Source organism: Jaculus jaculus, chromosome 19 (assembly GCF_020740685.1).
Source record: "Jaculus jaculus isolate mJacJac1 chromosome 19, mJacJac1.mat.Y.cur, whole genome shotgun sequence".
NCBI classification, from domain to species: domain Eukaryota; kingdom Metazoa; phylum Chordata; class Mammalia; order Rodentia; family Dipodidae; genus Jaculus; species Jaculus jaculus.
The window spans coordinates 44,694,942-44,716,158 of NC_059120.1; the positions used below are offsets into that span (position 1 = coordinate 44,694,942).

The 21,217-nt window shown below is 40.3% G+C and overlaps 1 protein-coding gene across 2 annotated transcripts in view; it reads right to left on the bottom strand.

Annotated features, from left to right (window-relative positions):
* The window catches only part of Stxbp3 (syntaxin binding protein 3), a 67,788-nt gene that overhangs the window by 21,113 nt on the left and 25,458 nt on the right, over window positions 1-21,217 (bottom strand). For both annotated transcript variants that reach the window (XM_004659055.2, XM_045138804.1), the window contains exons 5-9: window positions 17,512-17,590; window positions 16,303-16,403; window positions 10,995-11,149; window positions 9,313-9,403; window positions 4,821-4,945 (exon numbers count right to left, since the gene is read on the bottom strand). In XM_004659055.2, the coding sequence (XP_004659112.1) occupies window positions 4,821-4,945; window positions 9,313-9,403; window positions 10,995-11,149; window positions 16,303-16,403; window positions 17,512-17,590 (551 nt within the window). The remainder of the gene's footprint in view (window positions 1-4,820; window positions 4,946-9,312; window positions 9,404-10,994; window positions 11,150-16,302; window positions 16,404-17,511; window positions 17,591-21,217) is intronic.

Consider the following 21,217-nt stretch of genomic DNA (forward strand, 5'->3'; position numbering starts at 1 on the left):
GGGCGGAAGACGGAAGGGCAGCACTAGAAGTCTGCCGCGAGATAGCTGAGTTCAAGGCCTGGACCACAGTTGAAGTGAAGTGGAGGCCAGGATGATATATATAGCAAATCCTGCCTTGGAATTTAAAAAAAGTCTGCTGCCATAATACAGATGAAAAAATTATGTAGGTCTTAAAAAGACAGTTGTGAAGATCTGATGATGAACCAAATCCTTCTGAACGTGATTCTCCATAAGCTAATGGGGAGATGACCAAAGTTTTGGTCTGCCCAGAAGCTATAGTAACTGGAAAATTTCCAGTGTCAGGGCTGGGATACCTTCCAGTAAATTGTTGGCTAGGGAGGTCCCTGGTGCCCCCAAAATATTTCAGGCCATTGCCAAGGCCTTTGGTTTTCTACCAGAACTAGATGGTAAGACCATATTGCTAAATATGCCACATACTTGGGCTTTAGGTCACTGAAAAATCAAGCTGGAGCTGAGCTGAAAACCTCCTCCCTGTTGACTACCTGTCCGAAAGATGGAAAGAGCTATGCAGCATGCAGCCTTTAGACAGAAGTCATCAATGGTGTTAAACAGCACTGGACCCTGAAAGTCTTACAGCTGGCCAGTCAGGTCAAATGTGCCAACTGGTACAATAGTGGCATGTCTGTTATGGGGGAAACCAACTGCACTCTGATTGGACTAGAGGCCCACTCCACGGGAAGACATACATGCCCAGCACTGAAAAGCTAGTCAAAAGTCTATGGTTGTGAGGTTATAAGCCCTAGGGAGTAACACCTGATGTTGTCTGGCTAAATGCATATATTACACCCTCCAAACTAAGCACTGTTTTATGTTTATATCCATATATTAATGCCACTCTCACTTTTGGCTAGATAAAAGTTCTCTTTTCAGATGATAGTATGACTCAAAAGTCACCATAGTACTGATAAAAGGTGACAGTGGAGTGTTCAGTACTGAGACATCTCTATCACATCCTCCAAGGTTCAGGGCCCATTGCAAAAGAAGTGGTGGAAAGAATGTAAGAGCCAAAGGAATACAATGCCACCTTCCAGAAACAAAATGGCCTTGATATTCATGACCTCACAGTGCCTGGCACTACTATGTAAGACCTTCCTAACAGGAGGAAAAGATGATGACATCAATAGAGAAGATAGACTAACAGGAACAAAGAAGGGATGGGCTGGGAAAGATGGCTCAGCTGTTAGGGTATTTGCCTGCAAAGGCTAATGACTCAGGTTTGATTCCCCAGGACCCATGTAAAGCCAGGCGCGCAAAGTGGGGCATGCATCGAGAGTTCATCTGCAGCAGCAGCTAGAGGTCCTGGTGTACCCATTCTTTCTCACTCATTCCCTCCTTGCAAATAAATAAATAAAAATATTTCAGAAAAGAAAAAGAAAAAAAAGAAGAGATTCAATGGAGGGTGGATTTGAAGGGGAAGAATGGGAGAGAACTATCATGGTTTATTGTATTATACTTATGAAAGCTGTCAATAAAAAGTAAAAAAAATGTTTTTGTCTGAATAACTAAAATTAGAGCTGCCAACTACTGAGATGGGGAAAACCAGGGCAGTATGAAGGGGCCTCTCAGGAGCTCAGACGTGACATATGAGTTTAAGATGCCCATCAGGCTTTCCAAGTGAAGACACCAAGGAGGCAGTTGGACAAGAACCTGAAGTTAAGCAAGAATAGACACAGTATGAGAGCCGAGAACAGACAAGCCACGAGAGAGGATGTTTCTCAATGTGGGTCAACAGGAAGATGGCCTTGAACTGAGCACTAGGACATTCCGACCCTGAAAAGGGACGCTGAAGAGAACTGACTTTTGGTACAACTGGCTTTTTTTTTTTTTGAGGCAGGACTGATCTAGAATTCACTATGCAGTCTCAGGGTGGCCTCAAACGCACAGCAATCCTCCTACCTCTGCCTCCTGAGTGCTGGGATTAAAGGCGTGCACCACCACGCCCAGCTTTTTTTATTTCTTTGAGACGGAGGTTGTCCAGGCTGTCCTTGCACTCTGCTGCCCATGCAGGCCTTCAACTTGTGATTCTCCCACTGCCTCAGCCTCCTAAGTAGCTGGGATTACAGGCTTGTTTTATTAAGCCCAGAGCTACTAAATTAATATAAGCATAAAATTTATAAAACCAAGTTTATTATTTTAAGCTTTTTAAAAAATTTAAGAAATTTTTTTAAAGCATGCACCTCAACGCCTAGTTCCTTGTTTTTCTTTTTCTTTTTTTTTGTTCATTTTTTATTTATTTATTTGAGAGTGACAGATACAGAGAGAAAGACAGAGGGAGAGAGAGAGAAGGGGCGAGCCAGGGCTTCCAGCCACTGCAAACGAACTCCAGACGCATGCGTCCCCTTGCGCATCTGGCTAACGTGGGACCTGGGGAACCGAGCCTCGAACCGGGGTTCTTTTTTTTTTTTTTGGTTTTTCTAAGGTAGGGTCTCACTCAAGCTCAGGCTGACCTGGAAATCACTATGTATTCTCAGGGTGGCCTCGAACTCTCAGCAATCCTCCTACCTCTGCCTCCCGAGTGCTGGGATTAAAGGCGTGCGCCACCACGCCCGGCTCGAACCGGGGTTCTTAGGCTTCACAGGCAAGCGCTTAACCGCTAAGCCATCTCTCCAGCCCTAAGAAATTTTTTTTTGTTTATTTTTATTTATTTATTTGAAAGTGACAGAGAGAGAGGCAGATACAGAGAGAGAGAGAATGGGCACGCCAGGGCCTCCAGCCACTGCAAACGAACTCCAGACGTGTATGCCCCCTTGTGCATCTGGCTAACATGGGTCCTGGGGAAGCGAGCCTTGAACTGGGGTACTTAGGCTTAACAGGCAAATGCTTAACCACTAAGCCATCTCTCCAGCCCTATTTTTTTAAAAAAAACTTTTTAAATAAATATTTTTATTATTTGCAAAGAGAGAGAGGTAGGAGACAAACAGAGAATGGGTGCACCAGGCCTCCAGTCACTGCAAATGGACTCCCAATGCATGTGACATTTTGTGCCTCTGGCTTTATGTGGGAACTGGGGAACTGAACTTGAGTCATTAGGCTTTGCAGGCAAGTACCTTAACTGTTCAACCATCTCGGTAGCCCTAATTTTCATTTAAAGATTGTAAAAAATATTTTATTTATTTGAGAGAGAGAGAGAATGTGTGCATTAGAGCCTCTAGCCACTGCAAACAATCTCCAGATGCATGCATCACCTTGGGCATCTGGCTTACATGGGTACTGGGGAATCAAACTTGGGTCCTTAGGCTTCTCAGGCAAACACCTTAACCACTAAGCCATCTCTCCAGCTCCTCTAATTTTCATTAAAAAAAATGTTTTTTTGTTGTCCATTTTATTTATTTGAAAGTGACAGAGAGAGAGAGGCAGACAGAGAGAGAGAGAGAATGGGCGTGCCAGGGCTTCCAGCCACTGCAAATGAACTCCAGATGCATGCGCCCCCTTGTGCATGTGGCTAACGTGGGTCCTGGGGCATCGAGCCTCGAACCAGGGTCCTTAGGCTTCACAGGCAAGCACTTAACCACTAAGCCATCTCTCCAGCCCTAATTTTCATTTTTTAAAAATATATATTTTATTTATTTGAGACACAGAAGGAGGCAGAGAGAGAGAGAGAAAGAGAGGGACAGAATGGGTGCGCCAGGACCTCCAGCCACTGCAAATAAACTCTAGATGCATGTGTCCCTTTGTGCACCTGGCTTACATGAGTTCTGGAGAATTGAACTGGGATCTTTTGGTTTTGCAGGCAAATCCCTAACCACTAAGCCATCTCTCCAGCCCCTAATTTTCATTTTTGTTACTATGTTTGAGTAATCATTTTGGTATGTTGGTTTGTTTGTTTGAGATAAGGTCTGATAATGTAGCCCAGGCCTGTGATCCTTCTTCCTCAGCCAGTCAAGTGCTGGAATCTCATGTATGTGCTTCTGTGCCTGCCTTTTAGTAGTAAAGCTTGGTTGAAAATTTTAATTTGATTTAGGTACCATGATGTCAAAAACATGTAATAAAGCTGGATTAGGGGTTAAGGCACTTGCCTGCAAAGCCAAAGGATCTTGGTTCGATTCCCCAGGACCCATGTAAACCAGATGCACAAGGAGGCAGAGGCGCATGCATCTGGAGTTCGTTTGCAGTGGCTGGAGGCCCTGGCGCCCCTCCATCAATAAATATATTTTTAAAGAAACATGTAATGAATGTGTATCATATATATGTATACATAGATACACATATATATACCCGTGAATGATATATAAGGATGAGAAAAATGGCCTCCTGACAGAAAACTGTTTCATTTTTCAGTTACTTTTTTACTTGACCTTAGTTCTGAAGTGAGTGTCTCATATAAAAATCAATTTTGGGCTGGAGAGATTGCTCAGTGGCTAAGGCGCTTGCTTGCAAAGCCTGATGGCCTAGGTTCAATTCCCCAGAACTCCCATAAAGCCAGATGCAAAAAGTGGCACATGCATCTGGAGATTGTTTACAGTAGCAGGAGGTCCTGGCATGCCCATTCTTTCTCTTTGCAAAATAATCAAAATATATTATTTTTTAATTCACTTAATAAATGGTAAATTGTGCCTATTCCTAATTGTCAACCTACTATGTTAAGAAGGAAAATATACTCAAAAATCTCTGAAGCAAACTGTCCATTAACTTACATAGTAAACATATTTTGTAAAGATGATGATTAGTGGAGTAAGATAAAATAAGGTCTCTAAATACAAATGGTTACAGGACTTCAGATTTCTAATGCCACCATCAGTCATTACATGCTCAGAGTCTGCACGCAGACACCCTTCATATGCCCTTCGAGTTATACTTGCTTGTATGTATCATTCTCAATTGGGAGTAGATCATATGCCATTGCCTGAAAGGTCAGTTCATGCAGGACAGTGGACACAGGATCAAAGCCACGATCAATTATTAAGAGCTGGGAATGAGTTTTACCCTAGAATAACAAGATAAAATGATCTTAAGAAATTTCAATTTCTCTGTGTGTGTGCATACATTTTTAATATCTCAGAAAATAAGTTCTGATCCTTCTCCCCACCAAAAACATACAATAAAACAAAACTGAGAGTTAACTGCCTTAAGAATGTGAAACTACATAGTAAAAATCGAAGAGGTACCCTAGGGTAATATCCAAGACTACGTAACTAAAAACTTAATAAATTAAGAGGTTATATTTAACAATATAATCTTCCAATGGGTGTGGTGGTGCATGCCTTTAATCACAGCACTTGGGAAGCAGAGGTAGTAGGACTGCCATGAGTTCGAGGCCACCCTGAGCTAGTGTGAGACCCTACCTTGAAAACCAAATTAAAAAAAAAATCTATATACAATATATTCTTCTTGAATTTTCTTTTAAAAAGGTTAACATTTGGGGACTGGAGATGGCTTAGCTGTTAAAGCGCTTGCCTATGAAGCCTAAGGACCCAGGTTCTATTCTCCAGGTTCCAGGTTAGCCAGATGCACATGGTGGCGCATGCATCTGGAATTTGTTTGCACTGGCTAGAGGCCCTGGGGTGCCCATTCTCTCTCTCTCACCTTCCGTATCTAGTAAATAAATAAATAAACAATTAAAAAAATTTTAAGGTAACATTTGGCTAGGCGTGGTGGCACATGCCTTTAATCCCAGCACTTAGGAGGGAGAGGTGGGAGTATCGTGTTGAGTCTAAGGTCAACCTGAGACTACAGAGTGAATTCCAGGTCAGCCTGGGCTAGCCCCCCCTGCCCCCCCCCGCCCCCGACCCCCACCAAAAAAAAGTAACATTTGACTTTCTTTTCTTTTTTTTAAGGCCAGGGTCTCACTATGTAACCCAGGCCGACCTTGAACTCATTAACTTTCGGCTTCAGTCTCCTAAGTGCTTAATTATAGGCATATTCTACCCTGACCAGCCACAATTATTTTCTTGTGAATTCATCTCCACAAATATTAAAACTGGCATAAATTAGGAATAGTAGCTACTAATTAACTAGATACTAGACATATGTTAACCAAGAAAGACATTATTTCACTTCACGGTATTATTTCAGGGTTCTTATAGCAATCTCATAAGACTATTATTATTTCCATTTGATAAAGAGGGCACTAGAAGCCAGGGCGTGGTGGTGCACACCTTTAATCCCAGCACTTGGGAGGCAGAGGTAGGAGGATCGCCATGAGTTTGAGGCCACCCTAAGACTACATAGTGAATTCCAGGTCAGCTTGGGCTAGAGTGTGACCCTACCTCAAACAAAAAAAAAAAAAAGAAAGAAAGAAAGAAAAATGCACAACTGGGCTGGAGAGATGGCTTAGCAGTTAAGGCATTTGCCTGCATAGCCAAAGGATCCCGGCTCAACTTTCCAGGACCCACGTAAGCCTGATGCACAAGGGGGCACACACATCTGGGGTTCGTTTGCAGTGGCTGGAGATCCTGGAGTACCCATTCTCTCTCTCAAATAAATAAATAAATAAATTATACGTTTTAAAAAAGGGGGCAGAATGGAGTTTCAATTCAAGTTAGCTTCACTGCAATGTCCATACTTTTAGCTATTATGCCATATAAAAAGATCCTGTTGGGCTGGAGCGATGGCTCAGAGTAAGGCACTTGCCTGTACCTACATAAAGCCAGATGCAATAAGTGGTGCATGCACCTGGAGTTTGTTTGCAGTGGCAAGAAGCCCTGGTGCACCAATATTCACTCTCTCTGTCTGCCTCTTTTTTTCTTAATAAATGAAAATATTTTTAAATGAGTATGTAGCTCAATTAAAAAAAAAAAGATCCTATTGATGACAACTAAGACAGCTGTTAATAGAACTCACAAATAGTACCAAGCACTACACATATTAGCTAACTGGGGCTTCCTACCACGGTCTTTATCTTTATTCCCCTTGATATTAGGGATCGAGCCCCAGGGTCTCCCACACATCAAGGAGGGGTTTTACCATTGAGCTAGATCTCCAGGCTATTTTGGGAGGGGTTGGGTGGGTTTCAAGCTAGAGTCTCACTCTAGCCCAGGCTGACCTGGAATTCACTATGTTGTCTCAGGCTGGCCTTGAACTCAGTGATCATCCTTCCTCTGCCTCCCAAGTTCTGAGATTAAAGGCATGCACCACCATGCCCAGCTTCCAGACTATTTTTTAAAACCTGACTTTGAGACACGGTTTCTAGGTTCCCCAGGTTGGTCTTGAGCTCACTCTGAAGCCCAGAGAGACCCTGAATGTGATCCTCTTGTCTCAGCCTCCCAAGTATTTGGATTATAAATTTATGCCAACCAAGCCTGCCTCATACTTCATTCAAAAGAATTATTCCTGACTTTTTTTTCAAAGCAGTAAGAGGTAAGCACAATTCAGACAAATGCTTCTTTGTCTACACACAGAAAACTAAGGTAAATCATACAGCTTAGACCTTTAAAATATGTCTGAATTAATTAGTCACTTTTCTAATAGTTTCAGGCAATATGGTACAGGGACAACGAGCTTAGCATTTGGAATCTGAATAGGATATGAGTTCAGCCTTGATCACTTTCTTACAGTATGAGCCTGAACAAATTCCTCAACTTGTTATACATATAACATATATGTTATATATGTGACAGTAGTCCTTTGGTAAAAATGAGATATACTCACTGAACCTCTGCCTTCTAAGACTGCTATAAACATATTAATGCCATCAATCACATCACAGCACCCAGCAAATAGTATGGCATCAACCTAGATGAGCTAAATGTTTTCATATTTAAATATTCACAGGAGAAAACAGTTTAAGTGCTATATCAGGGCTGGGGCATATGGGGGAAAATCATTTGGCCTGAAGATTTGGGACAGGCTTCGCAAAAGAGGTCATCCTTCACCAGGTACTTGAAAAACAGAAAGGCATCAAGCATTTGAAGGGCATTTTCCAGGCAAAAAGAATTTCATGTTTGCCTTTTTTCCACTGAAAGTGTGAAGGACTAAAGAAATACTACTATCCTTTTGTTCAACAAACATTCATTCACTGTTTACCACGTATGCTAAGCCATTTCATCTTCATGACTATAACAGAGTAACAGCTGTAAAAAGACCTCCAACCACAAAACTGATAATTTTTAAGGTAATCAGTGTAACATCTAAAATTTGAACTTCCGTCTCACCGAAGTTGTTTCATCCTAAATTTTGCCTTTTTTTCTGTGCCTTTACCAAAAGAATACTATTATTCTCACAACAAGCTTCCTCTTTTCTCATAGTTCGGCTCAATCTTGAAGCTCATGCCTCTTTGGCAGGATGTCTCCCAAGACTGCAGTTTAGCACACGTACTCATCTTGTCTCACGGCCCTGGTGGTTCCCTCAGCCTCTCCTCAGTTCCTGCCTCTCCTCTCCAGCTGCGGCCACCCAGCCCCAGCCCCCTGCACCTTCCTCAGGCTCCTCATTCTTCAACTACTCCTCATGCTAGCCCTCCCAGCTTCCACCTCAGTCTGTGATAACATAATTTTTAGAAGATAACAACTGTTGTTATTACTAAAGTCCTTCCTATACGTGTATCAAAGACCTACCTGTTACCTCAGCTGATCCTCATATCAGACAAATAAGGTACATATTATCTCACCCATTTTATAAATTAAAAAAAATAGCTCAAGATAATTCCAGGAATAGTGAAATTACCACATTTATTAAATATTGACTCAACGTAAAGCATTTTTCTAAAGCATACACACATTCACTTGCTTAATCCTCTCACTAATTTAAAAATAAGTATTTTCTTAAAGAAACAAAAATTTAGGCCAGGTGTGGTGGCACATGCCTTAATCCCAGCACTCAGGAGGCAGAGGTAGGAGGATTACCTTGAGTTTGAGGTGGAGGCCACCTTGAGACTACCAGTAAATTCCAGGTCAGCCTGGGCTAGGGTGAGACTCTACCTTGAAACAAAACAAAAAAAAAACCCTTCTGGCTGGGAGTGGTGGGCACACCTTTAATCTCAATGCTTGAGGTAGAGATAAGAGGATCACTGTGAGTTGGAGCCCAGCGTGAGAACTACATCATGAATTCAAGTCAGCCTTGGCTAGAGGGAGACCCTACCTCAAAAAAAAAAAAGGTACAAAGAAGTTATATAATTTGCTAATTATCATAACCATGAATTAAGCAGAAGAATCAGGATGTGGACACAATGCTGACGACTCATCTTTCCCTCTAACATCTACTGACCATTAAAGTTTTTACTGCTGTCTGCTAATTCAATATAATAATTTAATAATTACTTAGTTTAGTAATTGTTGATATTGGAGCTCCATTTCAATGATCCAAATCTATACTAGAAAAAATGCTTATAACAGTCATTATATGCCTTTTACAAATTACCTTTATTAGGCTTTTTTCATCAATTTTGTAGTAGTCTTCAAGTTTTTTCTCAACCAGCTGTGCAAGCTTACTGGCATTATCTAGAGGCTTACTAGAAAGTGGAAAAAATGGTCAAACAATTATCTTTTCAAACACACTACAATATCATAAAGTTGAATTCTAAAATGAAACCCCACAATTTATTAATTTACAAAATGAAAACTTTATAAGCATGGAAACATTTTAGACAACATTAACTGTTTCACAATTATCAGAATCTTATATATGTTTCAGATTCTTTAATGTGAAGAAAATAAAATGTTACACATAAAGAAACAGTTCCCTTTATTGCCTCTCCCAAGTCTGGTTCTGTCTCCTACTATTACCCCAATACCTAAGGCAACCATTAGCTTGAATTCTATATGTATTCTTACAGAAATTTCTGTTATACATGTGTGTAAGGATTATACATGTTGACATACAGACAAGATTTATTTTATCTCCTATGTAGTATTCCACCATATGATCACAATGAATTCTGTATATTCATTCACTTACCAGTACATTTAAATCACTGTCAATTTTACAGTATTACAAACAACAATGAACCAAGGTATTACTATCATTCTCATATCATAAACAAGGAAACTAAGACCCGATGGTCATAAACTGAGTAGCAAAGCCAGGATTAAAACCCAAGTCCTAGGTCAGGCGTAGTGGTGCACGCCTTTAATCCCAGCACTCGGGAGGAGAGGCAGGAGGACTACCATGAGTTCGAGGCCACCCTGGGACTACGAGTGAATTCCAGGTCGTGTGGGCTAGAGTGAAACCCTACCTTGAAAAACCCAAGTCCTTTGGCAACACACAACAGAATGGATGTCTCTCCATCCACTCAGAAAGTAATATTGGGCACAAAATGGAAAAGTAAACATCACAAGATTCCATCTGCACAAGTGCAAAATCAGGCAAAAAACCCAAGTGTATGCTATAGAGTGGACAGTAGTTGTCTCTGGGGGAGACCGTGAGAAGCCTCGGAGATGCTGCTAATGTTCTGTTTGTTCACCTCAGTGGGGGTTGACATGGGTATGTTCATTTTAAATGAACTATCAAGGGGTGGAGAGATGGCTTAGCAGTTTAAGGCACTTGTCTGTAAAGCCTAAAGACCCAGGTTCAATTCCCTAGTACCCATGTAAGCCAGATGCACAAGATGGTAGTTCATTTACAGTGGTTCAGGGCCCCTATGTGCCCACTCTCTGTCTCTCTCTCTTTCTCCCAAATAAATTAAATTAAATTAACTTTGCCTTTAAAACAAATCCCAAAATTTATTTAAACTGTCCACTAGATTGAAATGCTTAGGTATGGTCACAAGAGCCAAAGTAAAATGGCCACTTCAACATGGTGAAGCTATAATGGGAAGACACTGAATGTAAGATTGTATTCCTTACATGACAATATTTCCTCTATGCATTCCTTAAACTAATAAAAAAAATCCCTATCTATAAATGATACCAAATTTAAGCTCTGAAACTCAGTGAAAGAGGCTAGAAGTTAATCTGATATTTTAAGCCTTAAACTTTAAATCTGTATGCAGAGCTTCGTAACTGTATAAGGAACATTTATGTCATAAATCAACACAAAAAGCAGATGCATTAGTTGCCTCTAGGCTTTATCACAAATAGGAAGCATAATATGTGCAGTCTTACCTTTTATATCTTACCCCAGGATTTTCATCCAATGTGGCGCACACTGTAACTATCTGCTCAGCCATTGCTTCCATAATGGCTTCTTTCTCACTGGCATTACCAGGGTCTGGACTGTAGCAGTAATAGAACGCATCCGGTACATCAAGTGTATAAACCTAAGTTAGGCCACAAAAAAATAATAATTACAGTGTCAGTCTAGAGATGATTTTAAAAACAACAGAAAGGGGGCTAGAGAGATGACTTAATGGTTAAGGTGCTTGCCTACAAAGCCAAAGGACTCAGGTTCAATTGCCCAGGACCCATGTAAGCCAGATGCATAAGGTGGTGCGTGTGTCTGGCGTTCGTTTGCAGGGGCTGGAGGCCCTAGTGTGTGCCCATTCTCCCACTCTCTCCATCTGCCTTTTTCTCCCCTCTATCGCTCTCAAATAAATAAATAAATAGCAAAAGCAATGAATGGCAAGGAAAATTAGGCTATGATTTACGACATCAAAGGAAAAAAATGCTTGCACTACCCACACTGTTTCCTGAAACAACTGTGTCTTTACCTGATTCAAGTCTCATTTCCTCTGTCATCCTGTCTTCATCATTCATCTCTTTTCTCACTCTCCTTTCCTGTTTAATCTACTCCTCTCTTTCAATTCTTGTTTCAAATACAGATTTACTGATTGCTTTTCACTATATGGGCAACAAGATGAGGGATTCTGAAGTAGTCAAATGAAGATAAAAATTTAATGCCTGGCAGAAAAGGATTAGAAATCTTAACATAGTATAAAGTAACCTAGAAATTTTGTGCTTGATGAGCCTTCAATTCTTGAGCTTCGATTCATATCCTTCAAGATATTCTTGCCCACTGTATTTAGACACAAAACTTAAAATGACATTTTGCATATATATATTCATTCAGTTAACTGTCAGTAACAGCATTTATTTATGAGCAAAGACGTGGGTAAGACATATATTAATGCTACTCTCACTTTGTTAAAATTTTTATTTTTTTTTTATTTATCTATTTGAGAGGGACAGACAGAGAGAGAAAGAGGCAGAGAGATAACAGGCACACCAGGACCTCCAGCCACTGCAAACAAACTCCAAATGCATGTTTCACCTTGTGCATTTGGCTAACATGCGTCCTGGGGAATCAAGCCTCAAACCTGGGTCCTTAAGCTTCACAGGCAAGCGCTTAACAGCTAAGCCATCTCTTCAGCCCTACTCTCACTTTTGGCTAGAGAAGCTTTTCTTTCCAGATGGCACTGACCGTGGGATGACTCAGAAGACACTGTGGTGCTGAGAAGAAGTGACAGAGGAGTGCTAAGGCTCAGGGTCCATTGTGGAAGAGGTGGCGGAAAGAATGTAAGAGCCAAAGGAAGGGTAGGACTCCTTACAATGTGCTCCTCCAGACACAAAATGGCCTGGATAACCATGATCTCACAGTGCCTGACACTACCTACACAAGACCATCATAATAGGAGGAAAAAATCATGACATCAAAATAAAAGAGAGACTGATTGAAATGGGGAGAATGGAGTTTCAAAGGGGCAAGTGGGGGGAAGAAGGGTATTACCATGGGATATTGTCTACAATTATGGAAGTTATCAATAAAAAATTAATTTGAAAAAGTGATTAAGAGATTATCAATAAGGGATTAGAGAGAGCTCAGTGATTAAGACACTTGCCTGCAAAGTCTAACAACTGGAGATCGATTCCCCAATACCCACCTGAAGCCAGGTGCACAAAGTGGCGCATATCTGGTGTTTGTTTACAGTGACTAGAGGACCTAGTGCACCCATTCATTCTCTTTCTTTCTCTTTGCAAATGAATAAATAAATATTATTTTTTAAATAAAAAAGAAGTGGGTAAGAAGTGTATTATCACTGTGTTATTTGAGGGATATAAAATAATCAATTTCCTAACTGGTACTGAGAGTGTCCCATTAAGGTTGGGCTTTTAAAAATTGTGAGAAGAGGGCTGGAGAGATGGCTTAGCAGTTAAGCGCTTGCCTGTGAAGCCTAAGGACCCTGGTTCGAGGCTCAGTTCCCCAGGTCCCACGTCAGCCAGATGCACAAGGGGGCGCACGCGTCTGAAGTTCGTTTGCAAAGGCTGGAAGCCCTGGCGCGCCCATTCTCTCTCTCTCCCTCTACTTGTCTTTCTCTCTGTGTCTGTCGCTCTCAAATAAATAAATAAATAAAATTAAAAGTTAAAAAATTGTGAGAGGAGTCTGGGCGTGGTGGCGCACGCCTTTAATCCCAGCACTTGGGAGGCAGAGGTAGGAGGATCGCTATGACTTCGAGGCCACCCTGAGACTCCATAGTGAATTCCAGGTCAGCCTGGGCTAGAGTGAGACCCTACCTTGAAAAATAAAAAAAAAAATTTAAAAAAAATTGTGAGAGGATATACATACAAAATAATATCTAAAAAAAATTATGAGAGGGCTGGAGAGATGGCTTAGTGGTTAAGGTGCCTGCCTGCGAAGCCCAAGAACCCAGGTTCAATTCTCCAGGACACATATAAGCCAGATGCAAAAGGTAGTGCATGCGTCTGGAGTTCGTTTGCAATGGCTAGAGGCCCTGGCATGCCCATTCTGTCTGTCTCTCTTTCTCTCTCCCTCTATCTCAAATAAAAATAAAAATAAATTAAAAAAATAAATTTTTAAAAAGAGGGCTATTTAGATGAATCAATGGCTAAAGGCACTTGTTTGCAAAGCCTGATGGCCTGGGTTAAATTCTCCACTACCCACATAAAGCCAGATGCACAAAGTGGCACATGCACCTAGAGTTCATTTTCAGCAGCAGAAGCATGTCCATACTCACACTTTCCTTCCCCCTCCTTCTCTCTGCTTGCAAATAAATAAAAATCTTTATTTTTTTTTTTTTTAAAGCCAGGCATTGTAGCACACGCCTTTAATCCCAGCACTCAGGAGGCAGAGATAGGATTGCTGTGAGTTCAAGGCTACCCTGAGACTACATAGTGTATTCCAGGTCAGCCTGGGCTACAATGAGTCCCTACCACGAAAAAATAAAAACAATAAAAAATTTGGGAAAAAAAGAAGAGAATCTCCACAACAGAACTACTATGTAGTTCAACATTCTCCCTGCCCTGTTCTGTGCCATGTGCCAGTCTGCCCTCTTTACCCTGGGTCCAAGAATAGGGAGGATGTTGAACAAAAGCCCCACCAAGCACAATGGGCAATTACATGAATGAGAATAGAGCTCTGTTGTTGTAGCACATTGAGATTTTAGCGAGTTCTTACAGTTTCAATTATTCTAAGTTATCTTATATTCCCAATGCTCCAAACAGATTTTGGGCCTGGTTCTCATTTTATTTTCATTCTTACTCCATCCTGTGTTCCAACACCATTATAAGTTCCTTTAGACTGCTCCATTTCTTCATGTTTGTGACAGTTAGCTCTTTAAACAAAGACAGGCCTTGCATCCCATTTACTTTTCATGCTAATCTGTAGCTAGTTTAACTCTACATCTAAATCTGTTTTAACACCCCTCTTATGTTCTTGAATGCTTTCCATCCGCCTCTTTTAATGTATGTGTGATTCTATTACTTACATGAAACCCTCTGAAAGACAGATTTTTCTTTAATCCCTTGATTCACAGAATCATCCCTTGATTCACAGAATCACAAGGACAGAGGCAATATTCCTATTTGAGTTCTAAATGTGTTAAACGTCCAGTCTTACATGCTTAGACAGACAGACAGATAGACAGGCACACCCACACACACTAATGGGGGGGGCAGACACTTTAGGATCAACCCCAAGTTTGCTGCACAAGCTTTTTTTTTTTTTTCCCTGAGGTAGGGTCTCACTCTAGCCCAGGCTGACCTGGAAGTCACTCTGTATTCTCAGGATGGCCTCGAACTCATGGTGATCCTCCTACCTCTGCCTCCTGAGTGCTGTGATTAAAAGCGTGAGCCACCACACCCGGCTATAAGCTCATTTTTTACAGTAACCTTGGTGGGAGAGCTGGAGCCTATCAATAGCCTTACCTGCTATACTTACAGTCCCTGTGACCTATTTCCTGCTGTTCCCCTCAGTTTTCTGCTTCTGTATCTTTGTTGTTGTTTTTTATTTTATTTTTGTTTATTAGAGGGGGGAGGAGGGAAGGAGGGAGGGAAGGGAAGAGAGAGAGAATGGTCATGCCAGGGCCTCTAGCCACTGCAAATGAATTCCAGATGCATGCACCCCCTTGTGCATCTGGCTTACATGGGACCTGGAGAGGCTTTACAGGCAGGTGCCTTAATCACTAAGCCATCTCTCCAAGCCCTGCTTCTGTATCTTTGTATTCAGATTATCCTGACCTTCTTTGAATGTTTCTCTACATTACTACTTTGTGAAATTTTAATCCACATTCCCCCCAACCTCTTAGTAATATATATTTTTTTTTGTGGCAGACTCTGAGATGAGTACAGAGCGTACAGCCCTCTACTTTTCATAATTGTATTCCAGTTCACAGGGAAGAGCAGCCACACACACCCATCAAAAAAGATTACTTTTCTCAGTTTCCCATGCACTTATTGATCAAATTTTAGGTAATAAGGTATGAGTAAAGATTCTTACTTCAGTCTTTCTCTCTTTCTGCTACCTCAAATGAGAATATAACAATACCAGTCATCTGGTTAATAGGGACTGGTTTAAGAGACATTTCTGTAGAGCCACCATGTAAGCTTTATATAAACTATTTCCTGAGTTTTGTATAAATCAAGAAATAAATCTTCATGTTGTTTAAGCCACTGAAAGCTTAAATTTTTCTGTTGTACCCAGGTTAACCTAATCCTAATTGACATCATTTTGTCTAAAAATGTATCTGCATAAGTACATATGTGTGTGTATGATATTTGTGTGCACCAATCTGCTGGGCTTCATTACTATTATTAATCAAAGGCTCATTAAGTATTCCAAGGCAGAACAAATAACACCTTTTATCTTATAGTTATATATTACATAATACTAAATGTTTAGTAAAGAACACTTGTTTTAGTTTCACAGATAGTTACAAAAGTTAAATGGAAGACTTTTGGCATCATCTAACAAAAGATTATGCTCAAATCTATTAATTTTATAACATAATAGTGCTGAAATTTAATTTACACAGGTCTTGGTGCCAGATATGAAACTTACACCTTTTTCATTATTAATGCTGCACATGTTTCTTTCTTCATTGTGAGAAATGTTTACTTGTGAATTAACACAAAATTTGCTAAATACACATATGAAACATCTCTACAATAAGTTATATTGACAAGTCTTAAAACTTGAAAATTCATTAGAAAGGAAATAAAAAGTAAAAATTACAAGTACCTGAGATTCATGTGGAATGAAGGAAATATTTATTTCTTTACATCTTCTTATTGACTTGGTGCAAGATGTCTTGATTTTGTTAAAGAGACTATCAGGGCAAACTAAGGGGGAAAAGCATATAACTCCATTCACTTCTATTCCTGGCAAATAAATCATCCCAGCATTCAAGCACATTTTTACATATAATCTCTGATAGTAAATTATTGTCAGGACAGAGATTATTAACTACAAAACATGAGATAAACAGAAAAAATAACAGACTACTTTAAGTGAGGACTATCATCAGAGACAAAGAGCTAACTCAAATAAATGACATTTAAATTTTCAAATGTAATTATGTAACAGCATCAAAGATAAATGTTCTCTGGACTTCTCTGATTCTTTGACTACTTTCTATTTGCATGTACACCACACAAAGGAAATTATGATATTCTTCCTAAATATGTCAAATACATCTGTTTTCCTTACAGCCTGCTCAAAGGCTCATGTTTTTTACAACATAATCAATTCCCCAACTGAAATTTTAATTAAACATGGTTTCCTGGAATGGAAGGATGGCTTAGCAGTTAAGGTGTTTGCCTGCAAAGCCAAAGGACCCAGGTTCGATTCCCCAGGACCCATGTAGGCCAGATACACAAGGTGGCACATGTGTCTGGAGTTCATTTGCAGTGGCTGGAGGCCCTGGTGTGCCTATTCTCCCTCCCTCCCTCTCTCTTTCTTTCAAATAAATAAGATAACATGTTTTTTTTTAATTTTTTTATTTTTTGGTTTTTCAAGGTAGGGTCTCACTCTGGTCCAGGCTGACCTGGAATTAACTCTGTCATCTCAGGGTGGCCTTGAACTCATGGCGATCCTCCTACCTCTGCCTCCCGAGTGCTGGGATTAAAGGCGTGCGCCACCATGCCCGGCAAACATGTTTTTTTAAAAAAAGTTTTCCTCTATGAGCAGGGAATTTGAGGCCCTCTCTATCAATTGCCCACCCCATTATACCAGAAAAAGTGATTATCTTTTGAAAGTAATTGGGAATGATTTCCTTCAATTCTTTATCACTAAAATATGAGTCAGGATAAAATCTTATATTTTTAGATTCTTTCTAGTCTAATTATAATAAATGATACAAAGAACATCACAAAACGGCATCATTTTATAAAAAGCAGACAATAAAATTATCAGGTTTTAAAGGAGGCAATGACTTTTAGAGACACTTACAGTCAGTGAAGTATATATATGCTGCTTTGTATTTATTCTCTGATTTACTTGCAAAATCCCGCAAGAAACAATCTACAGACTTAAAAACAAGATAGGTGTTAATACATGGTTTATTAAATACTAACTTTTGATATTGAAATAACAATTTAGGTTTTGAAATAAGAAAGACTGTTTTTCTTTGTTTTGAGAGGGTCTCATGTTTCCCAGGCTGGCCTTAAACTTGCTATGTGGCTGAGGATGGCACTTGGGATTACAGGCATGTTGACCATGCTGAGTTTATGAAGTGCTGAGACTTGAATCTAGGGGTTTATGCAGGCTAGGTAAGCATTCTAACAATTGATCTACCTCCCTAGCCCAAAATTATTCCACTTCAATAAAATTAACCTTTACTGGCTCTAAGTTTAATTTCTAAACTGACCTTTTTTGTTTGTTTGTTTCAAGGTAGGGTCTTACTCTAGCCAGGCTGACCTGGAACTCATTCTGTCATTCCAAGCTGGCCCCAAACTCACAGTGATCCTCCTACCTCCCAAGTGCTAGGAATGAAGGTGTGTGCCACCACACCCGGCTTCTAAACTGATTTTTTAAAAATGCTTATTTCTCTATCCAGCAGTAGCTAATATGATAGCATGTAATAAGGCAGCAAGCAGGAAGGCAGTGTGAGAAACAAGGTTCTATTTTTGTCAATAAAGAGGTCTAGGACCAAATCAGCAGAGGACAGGACTACTGGAAGAGAACAGATTGAGGAACTGAGAGGCCAACACACAGGCAGTGTCCCTAATATGAGTAATAAAATCACAGACTTATGGCTGGAGATGTGTTCATCAGAGCGATAATGAGCTAGAAGCTGAAACTATCAAAAGATCAGAATAAAAGACTAAGACCTTGGTAGATGCCATGAGGAGGAGGACCAGCAGGTAAGGCTGACAGCATATGCCTTACCCAGTAACTTTTTAAAAGGTAGAAAATAATCTCAATGAGAAAAAAAAAAAAAAAGACAGTAATGTGAATTATTATCTATCCTTCATCTACTCCTTTTTTCTAAAAAATCCTAGAACTATATATCCATAGCATCATGTAGAACTATCTTAAATGTCACTTGACTTTTGCCTGCCTTCCTTTTTTTAAAAAAAGAACATTTTATTTTATTTATTTGACAGAGAGAGAAAGAAAAGCAGATAGAGAGAGAAATAATGGGCATGCCAGGGCCTCAGCCACTGAAAATGGACTCCAGACACTTGTGATCCTGTGCATCTGGCTTACGTGGGTTCTGGGGAATCAAACCTGGGTTCTTAGGCTTCACAGGCAAGTGTCTTAACCACTAAGCCAGCTCTCCAGTTCTGTTCCTTCCTTTTTTTGTTTATATATTTTGTTTTTTGTTTCTGTTGTTGTTGTTTTTCAAGGTAGGGTCTCACTCTAGCCCAGGCTGACTCAGAATTAACTATGTATTCTCAGGGTGACCTCTAACTTGCAGCAATCCTCCTACCTCTGCTTCCCAAGTGCTAGGATTAAAGGCCACCACACCCAGCTTAGATACTTCATTTTGACCTTATAGGCCACACATTATAATTTCAAGAGATTATTTTCTTCTTTGACTATTTAAGTAAGAATTCATACTCTGAACTTTAGAAACTATTTTAGGTACTGCACTAGATTCTTCATGGATGCAGCATGGTTCTATTCAGGCTGGCCAACTCTTCAAGCTGTTCTCTTGAGAGCTAGATGTTTTCTTCATTTCACTGAACTTAGATCTGGCAGCTAGACCGCCTTAGCTGTGTAGTCAGGTGCTTTTCTTTGTCAGCTCACTTCAGGCTTAGACTTAGCTGCTGAATATCTTTAAACAGAGCCATACCCACAAGAGAAGGAAGACAAAGAAATTTCTCTTCCCAAGGGAAAATCCACAAAGGTAGACAGCCCTTAGGACCTTTCTAGCCACTCTTCCTGAAATCTGTCACTTTATGATCTGTATCTGGGAACTCTGATACTGGTCTCCAGGTACTCTCCCAGCCCAAGGACCCCAAGGCCTTGAACCCAGTGTGCAAGTGATTCAAACAGAAACCAGGATTGCTGGATATACAATTTTGTATCTTGCTTTTGTAGCTTGTGGTTAAAAATAAATTCCTCGGTCATTAAAATTCCTACAAACTTTACTTCATATGACCATGTGGCCTTTCATACTATGGTTATTAATTTTAACAATTTAATTATATTATTATTAACATCTGGGCTGGAAAGATGGCTTAGCAGTTAAGGGACTTCCTGGAAAAACCAAAGGACCCAGGTTTGATTCTCCATTGCCCACGTAAAGCCAGATACACAAGATGGCTCATGCATTTGGAGTTTGTTTGCAGTGGCTAGAGGCCCTGGCACACCCATTCTCTCTCTCTCTCTTTTTTTTTTTTAATATTTTTTGTTCATTTTTTATTTATTTATTTGAGAGAGACAGACACAGAGAGAAAGACAGGTAGGAGAGAGAGAGAATGGGCGCGCCAGGGCTTCCAGCCTCTGCAAACGAACTCCAGACGCGTGCGCCCCCTTGTGCATCTGGCTAACGTGGGACCTGGGGAACCGAGCCTCGAACCGGGGTCCATAGGCTTCACAGGCAAGCGCTTAACCACTAAGCCATCTCTCCAGCCCCCATTCTCTCTCTTAATCTGGCCCAAGTAAATTCTTAATATATTATTTTGACCTCTAATTTGTTTTCTAACATAAAATTTCAAAATATAGTACATTTTTAAGCTTCTTGAGAATGGCAAATTATTTTCCACACAGGCTCTATCAATCTATATTCCCATTACAGTACCAGCAGATTTTGCTTCATTACCTGCTGGCAGCTCATGTGGCATGTGTGTGTAACTCTTAAGCCAATTTGCTAGGTAAAAAATGGTGCCTTTAGTGTGCATTTTTTTTCTAATCCTGAATTTTCTCTTATAGAATTATATCATGGATAAGTTATAAGATGTCATTAAAACTTCTGTGCACCAGCAGTGAAGATGTGGAAACTAAATAGGAAGTATGTTGGGTTGTCCCCTACTATATAATGGAGTTAAATAAAGAATGTGTTGGGTTGTCCCCTACAGTGTACGAGAGTTAACTAGAGAACATGTTGTGTTGGCCCCTACTGTGTACTCGAGGTAAATTACTTTGCACCTGTACTCCTAGCATCTGGAAGCAAGACAGAAGACTCCTGTGTGTTCAAGGCCAGCCTTAGCTAAATACTTCATTCCAGGACAGCCTGGTTTACACAGTGAGACCCTGTCTCAAAAACAAAGACATTACTTAGAATAAAGGAATCTGTTATCATATTTGGCTCTAACTTAGCTTAAAGTACAAGTTAAATAAGAATAAAGACTGGCTGGGGATGTTTGTAGGTAAAGTGCTTGTCCTGCATGAAATCCTAGGTTTGCTCACCAGCACCATATACAACCAGGCATGGTGAGAAATGCCCATAATCCCAGCACTCAGGTGGAGGTATTGGCAGGAAATGGAAGCAGAGGGATTAAAAATCCCAGATCAGGCTATAGAGATGGCTCAGTGGCTAAAGCATTTGCTTGCAAAGGCTGCCAGCCCGGATTTCAATTCCCCAGATGCACAAAGTGGTGCACGTGTCTGGAGTTCAACTGTACTAGCAAGAGTGCACCCATACTCACTCACTAACCATCTATTTATCTATCTATCTATCCATCCTATCTAATCTATAATAAGTAAA